General features: G+C 46.0%; 1 protein-coding gene across 12 annotated transcripts in view; it reads left to right on the forward strand.

The window, feature by feature from the left end:
- Positions 1-24,170, forward strand: part of GOLGA4 (golgin A4) — a 184,572-nt gene that overhangs the window by 70,796 nt on the left and 89,606 nt on the right. For all 12 annotated transcript variants that reach the window (XM_087713045.1, XM_087713044.1, XM_087713043.1 and 9 more), the window contains one exon: positions 13,099-13,262. In XM_087713045.1, coding sequence (XP_087569171.1) covers positions 13,099-13,262 — 164 coding nt within the window. The remainder of the gene's footprint in view (positions 1-13,098; positions 13,263-24,170) is intronic.

Raw genomic sequence — 24,170 nt, forward strand, 5'->3', positions numbered from 1 at the left:
ATCTCTCAATAGCCTCAAGGCTAGAGAGTGCTAATCGCACCTAAATTGCAGGCTTGCCTTTTAAAGCCTAATTGCTGGCTTGCTGGGGAAAGCCTCCGGGCTTCTCCAGCTTCGAATTTCACCGAAATTCTCAGGAGATTTCAATCTCCTTAGAGGGAAAATTCCAGGTCCCTGCCTTGCTGCTAATTGCCGCTGAAGAGCCTCCGAACTCCTGGGGAGTTTCATATCAGCAACGGAGCCTCCCTCCTCTGAAATAACAAAGAGCTGCCTCATCGTCGCTCTGATCAGCTTTTAAAGATCTGTGGCTTGTTTCCTGGCTCCTCGACCTCTCCACAGGGCCTAAAAAGCCCATTTGCATTGTGAGGCCTAGGCAACCTCGTGGATCCGGCCCATAGGCTCTGCAGCCTCAGTGGCCGTTAATTTTGGCGCGAAGATCTTCCGGCGGCCATTTTGGATCAAGGAACTGTGAGTACCGGCTATGGCCTCCTCTCCTCCTCTGGAGCCTCAACTGCCTCCTACCTCTTTGGCCCCTGCCCCTACCATCGAACCCCCTGCTACTTGAGGCCGCAAGTGCAGGCCTGCTCAGGCTACCAACGCAGAGCCCCCCCCCCCCCTCCAGGGACCCCAGGCCTACTCAGAGGGAGGTGCAGGATCCATCTCTTCAGGAGGATGACAGGGCCCTTCAGGTTCCGGCTATGAAGGCCAGGTCTAAGACTAAACACGCTGAACCTCGTATATTCCAGGACCAGGGGCCTATTCCTTCTAGTCACCCTTCTGATTTTGCTTTGGATTCGGAGGTTGACCTCTCCCCTGCTGCGTCCATCCTGCAGCCTGAGGAAGCTAGGGGCACTAATGCTTTAGCGTACAGTGGGGACGATTCAGATTGCAGCAGGAGTGTTACCCCTAATGAGGATCCCCTCTACCAGGGAAATATTTCGCCCACCCCTCGCCGGTGTCGTTCTTACTCTCTAGGCATGGCTGATATCATCTCTGAGGCCATAGAATGGGGTATAGCAGCAGGCCTTAAACACAGGTCCTCTAATCGTTCTGCTTCTCGCAGGTCTGCTTCTTCCTCCAGGTCCAGGCACAGGGATGGAGATCTCTCGGCTTCTTCTTCACACGAGCTACCTGGCACTTCCAGTCAACCATCAATGTTTGGGGAAGAGGAACGTCCTGCAAGAGACTCAGATTTATCGGAGGATGAGGGCCTACCTCCCGACCCTCCCCCATTTGTTGGTTTGTTTAAATCTGCTGTCTTTCGTTCTCTCCTTTTCAAGGCCAAAAAGATCGCAGGCATTCCCTCTCCAAAGGCACCTCAGAGTTCGGAAGCTGACAAGGCTGACACCACCGACCCACTCTTCATCCAGCCTACGGTGGAGAAGGAGGTGATCCCAGCACCAAGGTTCTTCATAGACCTTGTACAGAATCAATGGGCTTCTCCAGGTACTGGAGCCCCCCCCCCAATGGCTTGGACAAGCGTCTGTACAATGTCGCTCCTGACCTCGCTAAAGCTTTAGAGGTACCTTCTATTGATTTACCTATTATTGCCCTTTCCTCTCCCAATGCGTCCTCAGCAGCTCTGGAGGAAGCTCTGTGACCTGAAGACAAGAGAATAGAACAAACTCTAGTCAAGGGCCACCAGGACTCAGCTTGGGCCGTTAGAGCAGGCACATCCGCCTCTTTCTTTAGCCGCTCTGCTCTTCTGTGGCTAAGACAACTTCAAGCTCGCCTTCCAGCCAGGGATCCTAGGGCTCGCAGAGACATTAACAAGATCAAGGCGGCTCTAGAATACACTGCAGATGCCTCCTTGGATGCGGCCCGGTTTGTGTCCAAAGCCATTGCATCTTCCATTTCCACCCGCCAGCTTCTCTGGCTAAAACAGTGGCAGGCTGAAGCGCGGGCCAAGTGGAGACTTGCCTCCTCTCCCTACTCTTCATCCCTTCTCTTTGGTCCTCCATTAGAACCCCTTCTAGTAGAGTCCAAGGATAAGAGGAAGGTTTTGCAACCAGCCACTAAAAAACAAGAAGGTCGGAACCATTCTTTTTACCGCAGGCAGCCCTTTCGTAACCAGGACGGGAGTGCCTCCACCTCCTGTCCACAGCGACGGGCCCCTCCCAGACAGGCCCCCTCCTTCTCCTATAGATCAGGAAGGAACAACCAGAGATTCCAGCCAAGAAAGCCTTTCAAGGACAATTCCAACCGCTCCTTTAAGAGGCAGAAGTGACTGCCTGGAGAATCTCCCAATAGGGGGGCGTCTGTTGGCCTTCGTGGATCGTTGGGACGACATCACCAATGACGCGTGGGTCAAGTCCACAATCAGATTTGGTCTTCTCCTGGACTTGCGCTTCAGTCCTCCGAACCACTTTGTCACGTGCCCAATCTCCAGGGACCCTCAAAAAAGGCTCCTGGTAGAGCAGGCCGTCCAACATCTGCTCCAGATTCGGGCCATTCAACCTGTACCTCCAGGTCAGGAGGGACGAGGGTTTTATTCTCGTCTTTTTATCATGCCAAAGTCTTCGGGGGGCTGGAGGGCAATCCTCGATCTAAAACTTTTAAATCAGTTCATCAGATACAGGAGATTCAAGATGCACTCTCTCCTATCAATTGTGGAGAGTGTTCGCAGACACGATCTCCTCACATCAGTGGACCTTACGGAGGCTTACCTCCACGTGCCCATCCACAAACAGCACAGGAGGTTTCTCTGCTTAGTCCATGCGGGCCTCCATTACCAATATTGGGCCCTCCCCTTCGGGCTGTCCTCAGCCCCAAGGGTTTTCACGGAACTTCTGTCTGTCATAGCCGCACATCTGTGGGCCAGGCCCATCCGGATTTTCTGCTACCTGGACGACATCCTTCTGTTGTCCAGGTCTCACACCCAGGCCTTCAGGGATTTCCAGGACACCCTTCAGGTTTTAGAGGATGTGGGGTTCTCCATCAATCGGGAGAAGAGTCACTTCATCCCCACCTCTTGTCTGGTGCACCTGGGAGCCCTCATAGATTCATCCCAGGGCAAAGTCTTCCTGTCCCAGGACCGCCAGAACAGTCTCAGGGAGTTAGCCAAGGAGGTACGAAGGAGGCAGCGGGTCCCTCTTCTTTAGCTGTCTCAGCTGCTGGGGAAGATGGTCTGCTGCTTCTCCATTGTTCCTTGGGCACGGCTCCACAGCCGCTGCCTCCAGTGGTTTCTTCTGCCATTCCAGAAGTCCAACAGCAGCTGTTCCTCAGCGAAGGTCTCCCTGCCCCCAGAAGTATTGTTATCCCTGAACTGGTGGATCTCCCCGGCCATTGCTCAGGGCTCTCTTTTCAGGGACCCTCCACGTCTTGTAGTAACAACAGACACGAGCCTCACAGGCTGGGGTGCTCCCTTGGAGGAACAAGTAGCACAGGGGCTTTGGTCCGATTCAGACCTATCACACAGTATGAATTGGCTAGAGTTGAGGGCCATCCATCTAGCTCTCCTTCACTTCCAGTCTTTTCTCCAGAACTCACATGTGTTGATTCGGACGGACAACACCACGGCCAAGGCACATGTCAACCGCCAGGGGGGGACGAGAGCTGTCTCTCTCATGGAATCTGCCTTTCAACTAGGAACTTGGGTGGAGGCCAACCTTCTCTCCCTACGTGCCGAACACATCTCTGGGTCGGACAACACTGCAGCAGACTGGCTGAGCCGCACAACGATCGACCCAGCGGAGTGGACCTTGAATCGACGCATTTTTCATCAGCTGTCGGCTAAGTACGGAACTCCAGCCTTGGACCTCTTCGCAAAATCTGCCAACAACCAGCTGCCCAGGTACCTCTCTTGTTACACAACTCCAGGCGCGGAAGGGACGGATGCTCTCAGGTGCAGGTGGCCTCGCGGTCTCCTGTACGCCTTCCCCCTGTTACAGAGGGTGATTTGGAAAATGCTCCTGGCCTTCGCCCACCAGTGGGCGGAGATCACATCTGATGCCTGGGCCCTTCAGGTCGTGAGGCTGGGCCTCACTCTAGAATTTCTCTCCATTCCCCCGAGGCGGTTCATCAAGTGCCCCGTACCCAGGTGCCCGACAAAACGGCACCTTATGGATGCCGAAATACATCACCTTCTCACCATCAGGGCAGTGGAGCAAGTACCAAGGGGTCAGGAAGGCCTAGGATTCTATTCCATCTTGTTCCTTGTGCCCAAGAGCTCGGGGGGATGGCGGGCCATCCTAGATTTGAAAAGACTCAATCGGTGCATCAATATCAAAAATTCAAAATGCAATCTCTCAAAAGCATACTGGCCTCCATCCGCCAAGGCGACATGATGACATCAGTCGATATCAAGGAGGCGTACCTCTACGTGCCCATTCATCCGGCACATCGGCGCTTCCTACGCTTCCAGTTCAATGGCCATCACTTTCAATACCGGGCCTTGCCCTTTGGCCTCTCATCGGCCCCGTGCACATTCACGAAACTCCTGGCAGTCGTAGCGGCATCACTTCGTTCAGTTCCAATATGGGTGAATTGTTATTTGGACGACATCTTGTCCTGTCCTCGTCCCGGAACCAGGCCCTACGAGATCTGCAGATCACGATGTCCTTGCTGCGCATTCATGGGTTCATTCTCAACCTTCCCAAAAGCCACCTGCAGCCAACCACGTCGCTGCTTCACCTGGGGACCATCATCGACTCGGTGTCTTGCGAAGTATCTCTCTCTCCGGAGAGGGGGCACAGCATCCAGCGACTGGTGAATCAAGTTCTGTCTCAGAGACTTTTGCCGTTAGCAACACTGTCCAAGTTACTGGGTAAAATGATATCTTGCATCAAGGTGGTTCCTGGGCCAGGTTCCATGCGCGCCCACTTCAGTGGTTTCTGCTCTCCTTCCAGAGGGCACACACCAGCCATTCCCAGACCAAGGTTCGGCTCCCACACAAGCCTCTCCGGTCCCTCCATTGGTGGACGTCCTCCAAGCTCCTGCAGGGGTGCCCTTTCAAGGAGCCGGACCGCATCCAAATTACAACGGATGCCAGCCTGTTTGGATGGGGGGCCCACACCCTGGACCGTGTAACTCAGGGGTGCTGGTCGAATCGGGAACTGTCGAACAGCATAAATTGGCTAGAACTGCGGGCCATCCGCCTAGCACTCCTGGAGTTTCGGGACATTGTATCACACAACCACGTTTTGGTCTTAATCGACAACATGGCCTCCAAGGCTCATGTCAACCGCCAAGGGGGCACCCACTCCACGGCCCTGATGCTGGAGATGGAGAAGTTACATCGCTGGGCAGAGGCCAGGCTTTTGTCAATACGGGCGGAGCACATCTCAGGTGTGACCAACACTCAGGCGGACTGGCTGAGCAGAGCCACAGTGGATCAAGCGGAGTGGCAACTCCACCCTGACCTCTTCGGGGAACTCGCCAGTTCGGCTGTCCCGAGGTGGACCTGTTTGCGCAACCACACAACACACAACTCCCAAGGTTTTACGCCAGATACCAGGCTCCCGGAGCGGAGAGGGTGGAAGCTCTATGCAGTCCTTGCCGGCCGGCCTCCTTTATGCCTTTCCCCCTCTCCCGATTCTTCCGTCGGTCATCCAGAAGATCCTGACAGAGCAGGCGGAGGTGCTGTTGGTTGCCCCGATGTGGTCCAGACGTCCCTGGTACGCAGACCTCGTGCACCTGTCGGTCTCTCAGCCGTGGAGGATTCTGGACGACCAGATCCAGCTCAACCAGGGGGCTCTCATTCATCTGAACCCCCAGCTCCTGCAGTTAGCCGTGTGGCACGTGAGTGGGCTATTCTGACTGACCTTCACTATTCAAGTCAAGTGATCGACACTATCCAGGCGGCCCGACATCCATCCACTACACGTATTTACGAGGCCACCTGGCAGGCTTTCTGTAGGTGGTGCCGCCGAACCGGAGCTGACCCCATCAAGGCTTCGGTGCCACAGGTCTTGGATTTCTTACAGTCAGGACTTAATAAGGGCCTCGCGCCCAACACGCTCCATCGGCAAGTCACAGCATTATCCACGGTGGTGGGAGGCGGTCAAGGCCGTTCCTTGTCCCAGCACTCACGGGTCAAGGCTTTCCTGAAGGGTACGACAAACTTGAGGCCTCTGACAGTCCACCGTTATCCTACCTGGGACTTGACCTTGGTGCTCAGGGCACTCGCTTCTGCTCCGTTCGAGCCTATCCATTCCATCAGCCTTCGGCTACTGACGCTTAAGACCGTGTTCCTGGTGGCCATTACATCGGCCAGGAGGGTTTCGGAATTGGCTGCGCTCTCTGTGCCGGCTGACCTCTGCATTTTCCATCCTAACAGAGTGGTCCTCCATTTGGATCCTTCGTTCCTCCCGAAGGTCATTGTTCCACAGGGCTCAGGAGCTCGTCCTTCCGGACTTTTGCCCACATCCTTCCCATCCCTAAGAGCGCCAGTGGCACCATTTGGATGTTCGTAGAACCCTCCGACGTTATGTTAAGCACACGGCCTCGTTCAGGAGATCGGAGGCGCTATTTGTTTCCTTCCAGCTGTCGTCCATGGGGCAGAAGGTGTCCTCCCACACCATTGGCCGATGGTTGAAGGCGTGCATCGCTCTGGTGTACGATAGTCACTCCCGGCCGGTTCCCAGACGTATCACTCCTCATTCTACCAGGAGTGCGGCTACCACAGCGGCCTGGGCTACACAAGCCTCGGTGGAGGAGATCTGCAGGGCGGCTACTTGGTCGTCGCCCTCACCTTTTATTAGACACTACAAGGTTGATGTATACGCCTCGACTGAGACCTCCTTTGGGCGGAGAGTGTTGCAAAGGGTCCTTTCTTCTGCGGAGGATCCTGACCAGCCTAGCTCCCGCCCTGGGACTTAATTGCTTTGGCATGTCCCATGATTGGATTCCCAGAGCAGCACACAGGAGAACTTACCTGAACGGTCCTTCTATGTGTGCTGCGAAGGGAATCCAAACCCGCCCGCTGTTTCAGCTGGCCAGGGTTCCACCTTGACTATGACTCTGTGACTAACCTTGCATTTTCCCCTGACTGGACATTTCTGGACGTGACTTGAGTTATTGTTTGGCCAAGGCCATGAGTGACATTGACATACATCTTCTCGGCTGACTTCGTGCAAAACTAACCTGGTCCAGTCAGAGGAGGTGTGGTCAAAATTTACATACTCAGTCTCTAGGCTAATGGACAAAGTTAACCCATGATTGGATTCCCTTCGCAACACACATAGAAGGACCATTGAGGTAAGTCAACAGTCATTTTGTAAAAATGATAAAAATGTAGAAATTTAATTTTTTTTCTTCAAAACACACCCTTTCTATAAAAAAAAATCCAAAACCCTCCACTTATATCAGAACTACTGAAGAATGGTTGCAGGAACTGGGTATGTCTAGTTTAATGAAAAGAAGGACTAGGGGAGACATGATAGCAGTGTTCCAATATCTCAGGGGTTGCCACAAAGAAGCGGGAGTCAAACTATTCTTCAAGGCACCTGAGGGTAGAACAAGAAGCAATGGGTGGAAACTAATCCAGGAGAGAAGCAACTTAGAACTGAGGAGAAATTTCCTGACAGTTAGAACAATTAATAATGGAACAGCTTGCCTCCAGAAGTTGTGAATGCCCTAACACTGGAAGTCTTTAAGAAGATGTTGGATACGGTATAGGCAGGGAGTTGGACTAGAAGACCTCCAAGGTCCCTTCCAACTCTGCTATTGTATTGTATTATACTTTTATAGTTTTGTATTCAGCTAAACGTTGAATGAATAAAAAAGGAATTTGGTTATTGTAAATTTGTGCATCTGTGTGTATTTATGAGATGATATGCCATTTTATTTAGAATTGACTAGGAAGAATAATAAAATGCATTTCTGCTTGTGTGTTAAAATGCCTGAGATGCATATGATTATACTTTTTAAGACAAATGTGTTCCTTTGATGTGATGTTCTTTTTCATGTTTTTCTAATTTAGCTCTTTGTTTTTCTGTGTGCCTAGCTTTTTTCTTGGTGTGTGCTTGCAATTGTATTAAACCAGAATGGCATGTTGCTGGATTATTGCATTTGAGCAGTATATCATAATTTGTACTGGAAACGTTTTGGTTTTTCTATCCATGGATTTAAAAGTATTTCCTTTTAATTAAGTCCTTACATATTTATTTAAAACTGCCCAATAGCTAAAGTTCTCTGGGCAGTTTACAGTCAAACATATTAAGAAATGAGGAATAACATCAAAATGCAAAAATGAAAACATCATATTAAGTAGTGGGTAGCAAAGAGATATTTCAAAAATGAAAATAATTAAATTATTTAAATTTAAATTATTTAAATTATTTAAATTACATAATTAAAAAGAAATTAACAAGCATAGGAAAATACGAAGGTTTCACCTGGCCTTGAAATGACAATAATATGCATACCAGTTGAATTCCATAAATGGAGGGTCTCACAAAAAGAGCTGTTTGCAAGAAAGCCACTTGACCATCTTTTGAAGAATCTGGAGGAGGACCTCATTAGACAATTTTAAGATCCAGGTAGGTGCATAAAGGATAAGGCATCAGATAACCTGTCATAAACCATTTAAACAAACATCAAAACAAGCAATTTAATAGGGATCAGAACTAGCAAGCTTCCAGTATAAACAGCAAATTTACTCATATTACAGCATTATGTAATATGAGCATATTGGCAAGTCCCAGTGAGTTGTCTAGCCACAGTATTTTGAATCTGGAGAAGTTTCTGGACCATTTTCAAAAGTATATATATAGTACTGCACATTATACACCAAATTATAAACTACTTTGTTAGGTTGAATGTTGATCCCCTGCAAAACAGACAGGGTGCTATGGGGTACTACTTTTTCTATCTTGTCTGAATTGAATCTCATTTTATTGTCCTGCATCCAGTCTACTACTCTGCCTAGGCACTTATTCAGAAATGTCTGTCCTATATTACTGTGGACCTTAATAACATGAATTAATCAATTAATAACCATTTGCTCCCACCCCTAGCTGCTATTAGGCTTCATTATCTCAATATTTTACTTTTCTCCTTTCTAAGATACGACATATATTACTGTATGACAGTGTTTCCCAAACTTTTGACATATGTGTACCCCTTCTATAATTTTCATAACGCTGAGTACCCCTCATAAAAAACACTGAGTACCCCACATAACTAAATGTAGTTAATGATTTTCACGCTTTCATCCAGAACTTTCTGTAGATCAGCGGGCATCTTACGTGTTGCCAAAGCCTCTCTGTGTATGCAACAATGTGTGGATATGACATTTGGAGCAACATTTTGAATTCTTGCAACGAGTGCTTTATTAATTCCGACCATACATTTTGCTCCATCTGTGCTTATTCCAACACATCTATTCCAATCAATTTTGTTCTCTTGCATAAATGTATTCATAACATTAAAGATATCTTCTCCTGTTGTGATATTCCCACGTGATCCCCACCAAACTCCAGTGCAACGCGTACCCCCACCAAACTCTTCTCGTACCCCTGGGGGTACGTGTACCACACTTTGGGAAACACTGCTGTACGAGATTGTTAGTATATACCAAGCACTGGAATTACAGAGTTAAATTGAGAAATGTAGATTTATTTGTGTACTAATTTTCCCTGTGCCATATTTTAAATGAAATTACTGATTTTCCTTTATAAAATACAAAATGTATATGATAGTATTTTTGTGAAAAAAAGAAGTGGACAAAATCCTAGTGTGCGGTAATACTAACTAAACTGCAACAATACTAACATTAAATATAAAAAAATAGCAAATTAAATCAAATCAAATTAAAACTAGAATACATATGTGGTAGTTGTGCCCTTTCCTGGGTGAGGGATGCTTTTTAAACAGGTTTTCCCTAATCACTTCATGGCTTCACTTCTGCAATTTACTGTTTATTGGGCTGCCTATTAGCCCCAGTAGGTAGAACAGAAGAGGAAATCAACTGAAAAGGAAATTTAAAACTACTTTATTTAAGATTGACTGTGATGGTGATTCTATGGCATGCGAGCGTGAGGTGACACACAGAGCCCACTCTGTGGCCATGCGTGCCATCACCAGCTGCTCTTCTGGTTTCTGGAGTGCCTATGCCTGCTGGCCAGATGATCTTTACTCATGCTGGTACACTAGAAACCCGAAGACCATCTGGCCGATGCGAATATGCATACTGGTCACCTGGTCTTTGGGTTTCCACCGCTCCAGCACACGCAAAGACCAGATGCCAAGCATGCATGCATGCGTCGGAAACTAGAAGACCAGGTGGCCAGCATGCATATGCGCCAGGCCAGCTGGTTTTTGAATTTCTGGGACTCCAGCACATGTGCTCCAGTTTGGGTACTCGGTACCGAAAAGGTTCGCCATTACTAATCTATAATAACAATACCCAACCTTTTTGCACTAGGAAACATTTTTTCCACAGACTTAGGGTGGGGGAACAGTTTCCCATGTAACCTAGATCTTAGATGTAATCTAGATCCCGGGCATGCATAAATAAAGCTTCACTTGCTTACCTGCTACTTAGCCCGATTCCTAACAGGGTGTAGCCTGGTACCAGTCCATGGCCCAGGATTTGACGACCTCTAGTCTCTAGTAACAGAGCCAAGGATTTGGGGACCTCTGGTCTCTAGTAACAGAATCCATACCATTCCATCCCACCTCCTTACACGTTAATAATTCAGAGAAGTGTCTTTTTGAGGTGCTTCTAAATGTTATTCATTTATTTGGATTCAAAATATATTTTAAACTCTTTTCCCAAGTAATGGCTTATACATATTTCCATCAACACCACTTTATAAATTGCTATTCTATACCTGTGATGATAAATGACACTAATATATAATAGATGATTCTAATGTATACTAGATTTGAGTCCTCTTATTCATCATTTGTTCATAATCAATTTATATATTCATTCACTCAGTCCATAAGATTTGTCTCCCTTCATTTAGATGTAATATATTTCTTTTTTCTCTTAGTTTAAGATATACACAATTCCTCTTATTTTATTCATTTGATTTATTAATTTCTGTTTTTTGCCATTTTCTTCTCTTATGTTTCAAATCACAATTTGCCAAATGTTATGATCATCATACATATTGTCCTCCGCATCTCATTTTGATTTTAGTAAGATGGATAGCTATGTTCTAAAGATTAGAATTTTTTTAAGAAGATAAAGCATAGCATTAACATACCTGACTTATATATGTGACATTTACAGAATTCATTCCTAATGGTATAAATGTTTTTGTGTGTGCACTGTTTGGCTAGTATACGAGGGGTGTCAAGCTCAAGGCCCGTGGGCCGGATCCAGCCCGTGGGGTGGTTAGATCTGGCCTGCAGGGCTGCCCTGGAAACAGCAAAGGACCGGCCCAAGGTGCCTCTGCCAGCAAAAATCCAGCCCTCCCAGGCCCCATTTTCAACCACGATGGCCTCCTGTCTTACTGTAGCCCCTGCCAGCGAAAATGGGGCCCCTGACAGGAGTGACATTAAGCTGGCCATGCTCACTCTGGCCACACTCAGCCACGACCACTCTAGCCCCCCCCCCCGAGGTCAACCACAACCCTGATGCGGCCCTCAATAAAATAGAGTTTTGCACCCCTGCTATAAGCATAACCAAAGCCCAACTATGTCCAAGCATGGTTACTTGGTTTCTAATTTAGAGAGCATTGTACAAGTGAACATACTATTCCCATCATATTGACAGCATCTGAATTTTATTGTATTTCATTCAGGCCGCATCAGAGTTGTAATTGACAACTAGAGGGGTAGGGGTGGTTTGTTGGCGTGATGGGTATGGCCAGGGTAGGCGTGGCCAGGTTGACATGACTCGTGTTCAGGGAGATGCCTGTGATGGTCTGGGCAGTGCTGGGGGTATCCATTGTCTTGAGTGGAGGAAAGCAAGAGCAGGACGACCACTAAATGCCAGAGGAGCCTCACCATCTCTCTCATGCCATGCGAAGGACCCCTGTATGGTGATGCATGCTGCCCAGAGCCCTGAACACAGAGGGTAAGCAGCCAGTCAGCCCTCAAGCTTCCAGGGCACTGGGATCCCACGCCCAGTCCAGCCATGCTTCCCCAAGGGGGCACCTGACTGTACTTACCTTCTTCTCGAGGCTACTGCTGCTGTGCTCTCTCTCCTTCGCCAGGTTGCTCATGGTGTATGTGGGAGGCAAAGTGTGCAGGTCACTCCCTCTCCTCACAAGAAGACACAGCTTTGTAACCAAAGCATCCTCATCGATAGGATGGGAGACCACCAGAAGAGGTCAGGAGGAGAAGACAAGGGGATGGCAAAAGGGCTGCAGGGCTGCTAGTGGCCAAGAGCTAAGGCCAAACTTTCCTCAAACCTTTACTCTGTCTCATTATAATCTGCTTCCCAGAAAAATAAAACAAAACCACATTCAGTCACCTCCTCCCTTCTGTTCACCAAATTCCAGCAGCAATCAGCTTGCACTCATTGCCAGCCATGAATATCTAGCGCCTGGTATTCCAAAATCTGGGAATATGCACTCACATACCAGAACTTGGAAGAAACTCAGAGAAGGAGTAAGAGCAGCCAACCGGTCTGGCATATGGTCAACCTTAGATCCAATTCTGCTGCCTTGCCCCCTGGGTGTGCACAGGAGGCAGTGAGCATGCACATCCTGGGTGAAAGGGAAGTGCTCAGAACATACTCAGCCTGCGGGGCAAAACGGTCCCTGGGAACACCAGGCCCTTTGCGTGCTCACCACTTCCTCTGTGCACATCCAGAGGGGGAATGCGGGCGGCCTTGCGCTGGCTCTAAGGCAGCCCCGTGGATCTAAGGCTGACTGCGTTCCAGCCTGGATGGCTGCCACTAGGTTGTAGATCAGCACCTGATCGACATGGACCAAACCGAGGCACCATGGGCCTGCCGTTCACTGTTTCTAGGGCGGCTCTGCGGGCCAGATATAACATTGCGGACCAAATCTGGCCTGCGGGCCTTGACACCCCTGATTTAGAAGATTAAAAAATGGATATTAAGGGTAATGCAGAACCTGGAGCTTCTTTTTTAAAAAATTATTTAGTAATTCAATGAAAACATAATATGTTTGGATTTTAATTTTAGCCTGAATTTTCACAATCTAATTTTATATTTGTTGTATGCTTTTTTTTCTACAGCATTTGAACAGCTAGAGAAGGCTTTAAGTGCAGCTCAGTTGGCTGAAGAACCCCACAGGAAAGTGCAAGCAGAAATGGATGAAAAAATTAAAGCTGTTGAAAAGGCAAATGAAGAAAAATGTGTGATCCTTCAACAGGAATTAACAAGGGTGAAGCAGGAAGTGGTTAGTATTAATAAAATAATATAGATTCAGATAATATGTAATATCACAATTCAGATCATGATAATATTACATAATACTTGACTTATCATAGCAATTGGGAACCAAATTTTTGTTTCTAAGTGATGTGATGATGAAGTGTGATCACATTGCTCCCTGCAGTTTCAGTTACTATTGTTACCTGAATCCTATGATTCCTACAATCAAAGTCAGTTGGGAAGCTAGCAGGAAGTTGTAAGTCCCAAGCCCTCAGAGAAATAAGTACTGTATTTTTGGAGTATAAGACGCACCGGAATATAAGATGCACCAAGATTTTGAAGGGGCAAATTAAAAAAAAACTTTTTTGCACTCTCCAGACCCCCCAAAATGGCCCGTTTTTCACAAAAATGGACACTTTTTTCCAAAAAAGGGCATGCATAGCCTTTAGGAGGTTAATAGAGTACTCCTGGGTGCTGGAGCGGCAAAATTGAGCAAAAAATGGCCCATTTTCCACTCATTTCTGCCCTCCCCAGCCCCCAGGAGCACTCTGAAAGCCTCCTAAAGGCTCTGCACGGCCATTTTGGTGAAGGCGCGGGGTTTTGGGAGGCATAAAATGCTGTATTCAATATATAAGACGCACCCAGATTTTCAGCCTTGTTTTTGAGGAAAAAAGGTGTGTCTTATATTCCAAAAAATATGGTTCAGGAGGGATGTAAGTAGATATATGAGGGTCACTGCAGGTTGGGGAGGATGTATGAGAGGTGTCTCTTCACCTAGTGAGGGTATTTGGGAGTGCAAGGAGTGTGAGGGGTATTTCACAGGTTGTGGAGTGGGTAGAGGGCATGAGTGGGTCTGTGAAGAAATGCTCAGATAAGTCAGTGTATGTAAAAATGTCAGAGTTTGTTGCAGCAATCAAATCTAGAAAGCACACATGATTGATTCAGCAAGATTCATCAACTTCTTATATATAAGAATATATACAACACCCATGTAGTTCTCAGAATCAGAAGCATAATCACAGAAGCAGTTTACAGAAACACAGTTAACAGAAGGACAATAATAGGAGCACACTACTTGTATTTATACATATCAGTTAACCTTAGCCACACCCAGGTTTCGAACTGTTTCAGTTCCCAACAGCCCTCATTGGCTGATTTAGTTGCTATGCCTATACATTGGCTGACCTTGTTACCATGTCCTATTCCAACCATTCCCCAATGGCTGACCTGTTGCCATGTCTATCCCAGTTCATGAACTATATACACTGACACTCCTCCATTCATGACTGGAATAGTCAAAAATTTAATGATCTTAATATTTTTCAAATACTTGTATTTGAAGACCCACATTCACAGTTCCCTCCAAATACGTACCTTTTTATACCCATCCAATGCAATTGGGTTGGTGCAGCAGTGAAGTGACTTAGAATACTTACTGCACAAGCTATATGTCTGGTCTTCGTTGTTGGGTAGTACCTTCCTTTTGTACGCCCATTTGCTTTGCAGCCCTGTGGCAAAGTCATAGATGTGAACACTCTATGTTCACCCATGGATTTATTTTCCTTGTCCATGGCTTCTTTCCACTTGTTCAATTTTAGGTAATGCAATATTTCCTTATAATTTCTTGGCTTATTCTGCACATTACACACCTTTACTTTACTAGCAGAATATCTGTCAGGTGAAAACCCCTTGTTCCATCACTCTGACCTGCATGGCATTGACTGCTCCTTTGTTTCAAGCCTCTCTTTCTTCATATCTTTTTCAGCTTCTCCTCCCTGAACGCTGACACCATTACTAACTGAGTTATCATCACTAAGTGAATCATTCCATTTGCATCAATTCTGTTCCAATTTTGCTCTGCAAAGTTAGCAGACCTTGAAATGACTACTCTTTTGCTTCCGTTGTAAAGAGATAGCTCTTAGAGTCTGGCTAAACCTGAGCTTTCTAGCCTTTGGTTGTCTCTTTCTCCTAATTGCCTTTGGAAAAGGCACCCACACATTGCTTCCAAAACTCTTAAATGTGCCAGAGATAGCTTCCTCCCATACAACACTGCATATGGAGTATCATTAATAGATGAACTCCACAGTCTATTAATTAAATAATTAGCAGTCAACATGGCTTCACCCCAATATAACCAGCTCAGACCAGAGTCCTCCATCAGTGAGTCCTTCATTGTTTGTAAGACTCCATTCCACCTCTCAGCTACACCATTCTCAGCTGCAGTGTATGGATTAATCCAGCTGTGTTTTATACCTGTCCCAACCATTGTTGAAAACTTGCTGACATGAATTCTGAACTTCTGTCAGTTTGCAACTCACATACCTGTTGCTTATATCTTATTTCCAAGAAGCTTACCTATTGCTTAAATTTCTGTAAATTTTCTGTATAAAAATATGTTTTTAATTTTTTTAAACACAAATAATACAAACAGTACATATACATCTGAATACAAAAAAATAAAGAAAAAAGGAAAAAAACACATATTACAGTGCATCCCCCCCAGAGACCTTTTACAGCTTATATTTCTTTGCCTATAACAAGTAAAAGATATAAAATATATTCCAATTGTGCCCTTATTCCCTCCAAAACAACATATATTCTTGAGTAGGTTTATTACCTTTGCCTTCCACGTACACTGATTTTATAAAATCCCCCCATATTTCATTATAATTATTTGCTTTGATCGTCCCCTTTTTAAATTTAATTTCTGTTGTTAATTTATCATTTGTTGCCATACTCCAAATTTCATTATACCATTCATTTCTTTGAATATCTCAATTTTGTCCCCAATATTTAGCCATCACTAATTTAATTAATATTCTACATATTTTCCCAATTCTTCCTTTCCCTATATATTGTTCATTCATCTCACATTCTTTTATAATGATTTCAAATTTTGTTAACTATCTTTCTCCTCGAATCTTTCTTCCATTTTTATCCATTTCTCTAATTGTATTAAATTCAACCAATTTAATTTATATCTTCTTTCTACAAAGCTTACCCATTGCTTAAATCCCTGTAGCACCTCTATTTTACTCTTTAATAAATAGCAGAACCCAAACCTGCTGTAGTCATCTACAATGACCAGCGCAATAATAGGAGCACACAACTTGTCTTATACAAATCAGTTAACCTAAGCCACACCCAGGCTCAAACTATTTCAGCTCCCAAACAGCCCTCATAGGCTGACAGTTGCTGTGCCTATACATTGGCTGACCTTGTTACCATGTCCTATTCCAGCCAGTCCCCAATGGCTGTCCTGTTGCCATGTCTATCCCAGCTCATGAACTATATACACTGTCAAAAAAGCTCTATGCAGATCAAAGAAGGTGCATGAGAGGTGCTGAATAGGTCAGCTGCTGAATAGTTATGTATGGAGTGCATGAATGGTTGGTATGGGGTGAATTCAGAGAGGCTAGGGGAAAGTGTACAAATGGGAAAGGCTTGCAACTTTCCAGATATATCAGACAGAAAGTAGACGATGAACTATAGTAGTCCTTGACTTACAACCATTCATTCAGTGACTGTTCAATATTACAATGTGCTGAATAAAGGGACCTCTATCCAAACATACAGCAATTGCAGCATCCCTGCAGTCATGTGATTGTGATCTCGATGTTTGGCACCCCATTTGCACTTAACGGGTTGCCAAGTGCCCCACAATCATGTGATTATCATTTGCAATTTTCTCTGCTAGCTTCTTCAGAAAGTCAACACTGAAACCAGTAAGAAAGGTTGCAAATTGTTGCCACCTGGTTAATTCCTGGGGGCTTCCTGAAAAATCTCTACTATCATATAAAAATTAGATTTTGGAACTGAACTTTTTTCAGCTAGCCTGAAGTTTGGTTTTCCTTTTTTTCTGGCACGTCTCTGGGAAGTACTCACGATAGTAGTGGCAACCTCTCCATGTGCTTTGGTCTATTCCAACTGTTCCTTGAGATTTACCATGCTGTGCTGATATTTATTGGTAGCAGTTAGAAGATATGTTGAAAACTCTTTCTCCAAAGTTAGTGGAGACAGCGGTCATGCATGGGTTAATTCAGTCAGTAACCAATAGAACTGAGTCTACCAAAGTGATACCATCGTCTCTGAGGAGCACGCTTTTTTAGACTCAGTTCGATTGGAACTGGCTGTGCTAATCGCTTTCTCCTCAATTAGTATTTAATAATTGACTATTCTAATTGGATTTAATTGGCTTTTACACAAAGAACAAAATTTCTTCTAAATTGGAAAGACAGAGAATAAGCTTCTACTAGACCTTTGGAGGCAGGACTCTCAATAGCGCTTGGGCTGCTGGAGAGACATTGCCAGGGATTCTTCGAGGCTTTTGCCTTCGAACTTGCCTATGGGCTTCTGAGGCTCCCTGGCTAGGAGCGTGGTTTTGTAATAGCCGTTGGAGGCTCCGCTCAGCACTGCCGCCTCTGCTGCCTTTCCCTGGCTCTCCCTTGTTGCCAATGCTGCTAACTGCCACCGCCAGAAGCCATTGGACGCCGCAGGGAACCTCCAAAAGCCACAAAAAGTCGCCACCGCTGGAAATCTATGCTCCAGCTCCTATGCCAGTCTCATTCCCTCCCCGGGACACGCTAGCTTTGGTACGTCCCATGAATGACCGCTGTCTCCACCAACTTTGGAGGATGGAGCGTTGGTTCTTACCTGATATGCCCCTTCTCTGGGCAGATGGAGACAGCGGTCATCCCCACCCATTTGGGTCCTGGCCTATTTTGCAAGGGAGATCTGGGAGCATATTGTGAAGTCATAGGATGGAAAGTGATTATTCAGCGCACAGCAATCTACTTATCTCCTTCGTCAAGAAAAGTGGGAGCATGCTCCTCAGAGGCGATGACATCACTTTGGTAGACTCAATTCTATTGATTACTGACTGAGTTAACCCATGCATGACGCTGTCTCCACCTGCCCAGAGAAGGGGCGTATCAGATAAGAACCAACAGTCTCATGAACCAACAGTCTCATGAACCAACAGTCTCATGAACCAACAGTCTCATGAACCACTTCACAGTCTCCCTTAACAACTGTCAGAATGTATAACCATAATTCTTGGCTGAATTTTGTTCTTAAATTGATAACTAGCTGTACTGCCAATTAACTTGATTTCAAACTGAATAGCATTTTAGAAATAAGCGCAATAAACTGGGCTTGGATTTTAACTCCTGGCTTTAAGTACTATTTATTTATTTATTTATTTATTTATTTATTTATTTATTTATATATATATGTATATGTATATGTATATATGTATATATGTATATATGTATGTATATATATATATATATATATGTATATATATATATGTATGTATATATATATATATGTGTGTATATATGTGTATATATATGTGTATATATATATGTGTGTGTATATATATATATGTGTGTGTGTGTGTGTGTGTGTGTATGTGTGTGTGTGTGTGTATATATATATATATATATATATATATATATATATATATATTTCCATTGTCACATTAAGTAGTCGTGTGAATGTTTCTGGACTGTCTGCATCATTACGGCATATTTTAATCAGTCTTAGAAATATGTGATACAGTTCCCATGTAAACTGGAATACAACATCACGTGCTACAGGTTACAGAATTTTGAAAATACTACTTTGTTTTAAATTTTATTTTTTAATTAGCTAATTAATTATTTATTTTAAATAAAACTTGATGTTTGGACAGGTAATATATGATTTCCACTACAAAGCTATTCATAGTTTTGTGAAGTGGAATAGCCAGTTCATATTGGTAATCCCCTTTATGATGAGGGAAAATCGTAATTTATATGGTTAAAATTAAATATTTTAAAGAAAAAAAGGAGAAAGAAAAAAGAGATCCATCCAAAGAGAAATAATGTAAAATACATGACAAATAAACAAGAAATTTACTAACTTCATAAAATTGAATACGCTAAGAAGTTACAGAATACATACCGTATTTTCACGACCATAAGCTGCACCGGATTGTAAGCCGCAGTATCAGTTAATGTTAATTTTTTAAACTTTTTTCACATATAAAGCGCACCGGGTTATAAGCCGCGCTCAGAGACCCGGCTCCCCTTGGTTCCTCATCGAATCACGTGCGCAGGTTGCAACTGGAACTCCGTCTGCCCGAGTTGGGGCATTTTCTGGCTTGGGACGCTCCGGCGGCTTCTTCGGGAGGCAGCCCGCCGGCTTCAGCGAAGGCTGGGATGGAGAGCGCGGTGACCGTGGAGCATGTGCAAAGTACTTTCGCCTCCACGCCGGCCCCCCTCACCGCGCGCCGGCCTTCGGGGATGAAGGGGCAGGACTTCCCGGGCGGAAGGCATGCCTGGCTCTGCGGCTCCAGCCCCGGCACCTTTCGGCCGAGCCTCTCCCGCCAGGCGGCCGCCTTCCTCCACTGAGCGGCCCCGCGCAGCCACGCCACCCCGGGAGATCGCCAGCGCGGGGGCCTGGGGCGCCGCGGTCAGGTCGCTCTGTCCTCTCCGCCTCCCGCGCCTTGCCCGCCACCCGCCCAGGATGCTGACCTACTGCCATGCCCCGCGCCCGCCACTGGCCCGCTCCTGCGCCTCCGCTGCCGCCGCCCTGCTCGGAGTCCTCTGGCTGCACGCCTGCTGCGGCATGCCCCATGTCATCCACATCGGTGAGCCAGGCAGGTGGGGGATGGGGACGGGCAGGGCGCCCGGGTTGCGGTCCCCGAGGCGGGCGGGTGGGCGCACGTGGCAGGCGTCGGCTAGCGGGACATTTCTGGCGCGGGAGGCTTCGGGCTCCGCTGCTCTCCCGGCTCTTGCCCGGCCGGCATGGTGTGCTGGGAAGACCGGCGCCGCACCGGCCACCCGCGCGCCCTTGACCGGCAGCGCAGAGCCGGCTGGGGCGTGGAGCGGAGTTAGGTAGGGCGACTGCCGGGGCGGATGGGGTGCTCGGCGCCGGCAAATCCTGAAGGGCTGCGCCGGTCTGCCGTCCCTTCTTGCGGCGGCGGGGGTGACGGAACAGCCCAGTCTATAGGGGCTGGGAGCTGGGTGGCTCTCTGCTCCGACTCAGAAACTAGCGAGGTTGAAGGGAGAGACCCGAGGGACGTGTGCATGCTTGCGAGCTTCAAGTTTGAGCGTCGGGAGGGAGAGATTTTCGATCTTTTTTCACACATAAAGCGCACCGGGTTATAAGCCGCACTGCCGGTTTTTGATAAAATTTTAGGATTTTAAGTGCGGCTTATAGTCGTGAAAATACAGTATAGTTAAGTCTCTTCTGTCACCTTATTATTAAAATTATCAACAACAAAAATCAAAAATATTAAATATGATTCAGAATAGAATATTACTAGTAGCTGTTCACTTACAGCCACAATTGAGTATCAAAGGTGCTTTTTTAAGAGGCAACTGGACTTTCTGGTTTTTTTGTGGGGGGGAAGACGTTTTGCTTCTCATCTAAGAAGCTTCTTGGATGGGAAGCAAAATGTCTTCAAAGAAAAAACAGAAAGTCCAGTTGCCTCTTGAAAAAACACCTTTGGGACAACCATGACATGGATGACTGAGAATCTCCATAGACAACCACAATTAAGCTTGGAATTTTGCTTGTAAGTCATTGCCTTATTAATCAAGGTGCCCATGTGAGCGTCTTATCAGTGACTGTTATCACAGCCATCCCAGATGTGGTTGCTAAGCAGACAGAGTGAATAGGGCTGAAAGAGGGCAGGCAATTCCCCCCTGTGCACATAAATATAATCCTAGGCTGGGCTGTAGAAACAAAACCAGGATCCCAAAGATATGAGTGTTATTTCTTCAGCTTATTGCAAGCCTTCCCCCACCTCCATGTGCAGATCCAAATTTGGGAACAAAAATCTTCTAGGGCTTTCCATTTTAGTCTCCGCCCTTTCTTTTTTCGTCCACTAAATCCCCGGCTGCCAAATAGCTGTTAATTTCTGCTCTGGGTAACAGTAAGAAGCTGAGCTCAATGTAGAGATATTTTAGACTGTGATTGTCAAAAAGTTATACCATGTATGGGCTCTGGGAAGTCAGTGGGAGGGAAGGGAGGTGGGGATCTAGGGGGAGGGGGGGAGGGGGGAAATATAATATGTGTTAAATTTTAAAGCATGATTGCACTTGTATACTGTGGTTTTTTAATGTTAGTGTCAAAACAGAACAAACCGAATATATTGGAAGGTAATAGATACCGAAGGGAGGAGTTGAGTGAAAGAAGAAGGAGAGTAGAGAGGGTGAGAGAGAGGAAGAGGAGAAGGAAGGGAGGGAATGGAGAGGGAGTGATAGGTTAGGGTTAGATAGAGGGGGAGGGGAAGTAGGTGTAGAGGGGTATGAGAGAAGGAAGAATGAAAGTTGGAGGGGGATGAAAGAGGGTGTATGGTGGGCTAAGGCGGTATATTGGGTTTGTATTGTAGGGGGCATTTTCTATAAAAGTGAGGGCTGTGTTTATTACCCAATGTTATACGCCTCGGTTGCACAGTAAACATGTGATTGTATAGAATGAAATGGAAATAAAAAAAGACTTGTGGCTATATAATTTCTGCTCTGGGTCTCTTTTTAGATCCAATTTTAAAGTTTCTTTACCTTGGGTTGGTCACTCTTTCACCCAGGTCCAATGCTTTGTTCTAGCACTGCTCCTGCTCAAATAGCTTGGTCCGGTTGCCCTGACTTTGAAGTGGCCATTTGCATGTCTGCTTCTTCCGCTGTCAGTTTGGAGAACTTTATCGCCGACCTATCGAAGAACTACTGGTTCATCTTTGGTCGTTTGAGATGTTTCTCCTTTTTCCCCGTTCCTCCAGAACAGTTCCGATCCGAAGGTCCCTGGCAGCAGTATATCCGATTAGGTTTGCATGGAGCCTGTCAGAGCTCTACTATTTCCTAAGTGGTCTCGTCATAGTGCTTCCTGCTTTTCCTTCTACTATGCATTTTCTATTGTGGGAAAATGGGAGATGGATTGTACAGAGTTAGATGCTATATAGCCATATAACCACCTAATAGTCTTGCCACCTAATAATGGCGGCAAGACTGTTGGTGGCGCAATACTGGAAGAAGGAAGACTTGCCTACAACTCAAGAATGGACATTGAAAGTTACAAACTTAGCCGAGATGGCTAAAATATCAGCATATCTTAAAGATCATTCAAATGAGAGATATAAACAAGACTGGAAAAAATGGATTGACTATATACAAAACAAATACGGGACTAAGAAATTCCAGATAGTCTACGCTTAGGATCAGGAATGAGTTAAACTGTTCAAAGTTAGTGTAACAGGAAGAAGCTAAGATCAATGTAGAGATGTTATTAACCTCTTTTTTTTATTTCTTTAGTCTCAATATATTTTAGACTGTGTTTGTTAAAAATCTATACCGTGTATGGGCTCTGGGAAGTCGGGGGGGGGAGGGAGGTGGGGTGTTAGGGGGGAGGGGAGGGGGGGACATATACTATGAGTTAGATTTCAACGTAATGCGATTTCACATGTATACTGTTTCTCTTTAATTTCTCCGTAAAAATAGGACAAGCTGAATACATTGACATATAGTAGAAATACACCAAGGGGAGGAGGAGTGGGATAGAAGGAAGAGGGGTAGAGAGGGCGGGAAAGAGGATGGGAGGGAGGGTGAGAAGGAAGGGAGGGAGTGGACTGGGAGAGAGGAGTGGTAGAGGGGGAGGGGAAGTAGGGTAGAGGGGAATGATGGAGGGAAGATAGTAAGTTGGAGGGGGGGCGGAAGAAAGAGGTGTATGGAGAGCGGAAGAGGTATATTGGGTTTCTATTTGAGTTTGAGTTTTATTTTATTTATATTTCTGGGGGTATTGCTGATAAGAGGAACTGCTGTGATTATTGTTTAATGTTGTATGGCCCCGGTTATGCACAGTATATATGTGACTGTATGAAAATGGAAAATGGAAAATAAAAACATTTTAACAGAAAAAAATATATATTTGTAGACAGCCAAGGTCATCCTTTGTCTTTGCATCTCTGCATCTGCCCGGAAATGGATGGGTGGAACTATCAGCAAGGCAGTGGAAGATTGGACCATGTTATGGACTTGTGGGTGTGGGGGTAAGATCATGAACTTTCAACTGGGTAGGGAAAACGGAAGAGTTTTCAGATTTGGGTTTTCCCAAATGTGCTAACATGGCTTTCTTAATAAATTGGAACTTTGAGCAATACTTTGCCTTGGACTCTGATTTACTTTTGGATGCTATTTGGAAACGTGACAGCAGGTGAGTTGATTACTTGCCTAAGCAGAGACAGAGACAGGGTGGCGAGGAGGTATGTGATCTGGACATGTGGGCTGTGGGAAAGCTGAGAGTTGTTGGGCCAGAGCAGTGGGAGGCTCATCTTGACATGGTGGCACAGGCAGCAGTCGGAGGCAGATGCGCAGGGGGGAAGGCAGATGATCCAAATGCGCCATGGGAAAGGCAAGACTCAGTGGGCCGAAATAGGTGGATGGCATAAGAGGCTTATCTTCACATCTGTCGGCTTGCCTATGGCACATTGGGATTGCCTGCCTTCCACCTTGCACCTCTGCCTCTATCTGCTGCTGGTGCTGCCACATGAAGATGAGTCTCCTGCGGCTGCCTGTCCAATCTGGCCCACCAACTCATGACTTTACTGTGATGCATCTGGATTGCCTACCATTCCCGCCCTCCCCCCAGGCCTCTGCCTCCATCTGTTGCTTGGACAGGGAATCAGCTACTGCCGGATACCATCAGTCCATATGTGTGCTTGATGCCTCTCGTGTGTGCACTAGGGCTGGTGCACCCAGCTGGGCTGATCACTCTGAAATTGTGTTTGCCCTCAAAATAAGCTCTAGTGCTTATTTTGAAGCTCTCCCCCCAAAATATAAGATCTGGTCTTATTTTTGAGGAAACACGGGGTATCATTATCAATGTTAAAGATTTTCTATTTTTGATACATATTTTATTTCTTATGATTTATCTTTCAGGAACATTAAGTAAT

Source organism: Thamnophis sirtalis, unplaced genomic scaffold (assembly GCF_051295495.1).
Source record: "Thamnophis sirtalis isolate CommonGarterSnake01/CBP01778 unplaced genomic scaffold, rThaSir2_p1.2 scaffold_4, whole genome shotgun sequence".
Taxonomy (NCBI): Eukaryota; Metazoa; Chordata; class Lepidosauria; order Squamata; family Natricidae; genus Thamnophis; species Thamnophis sirtalis.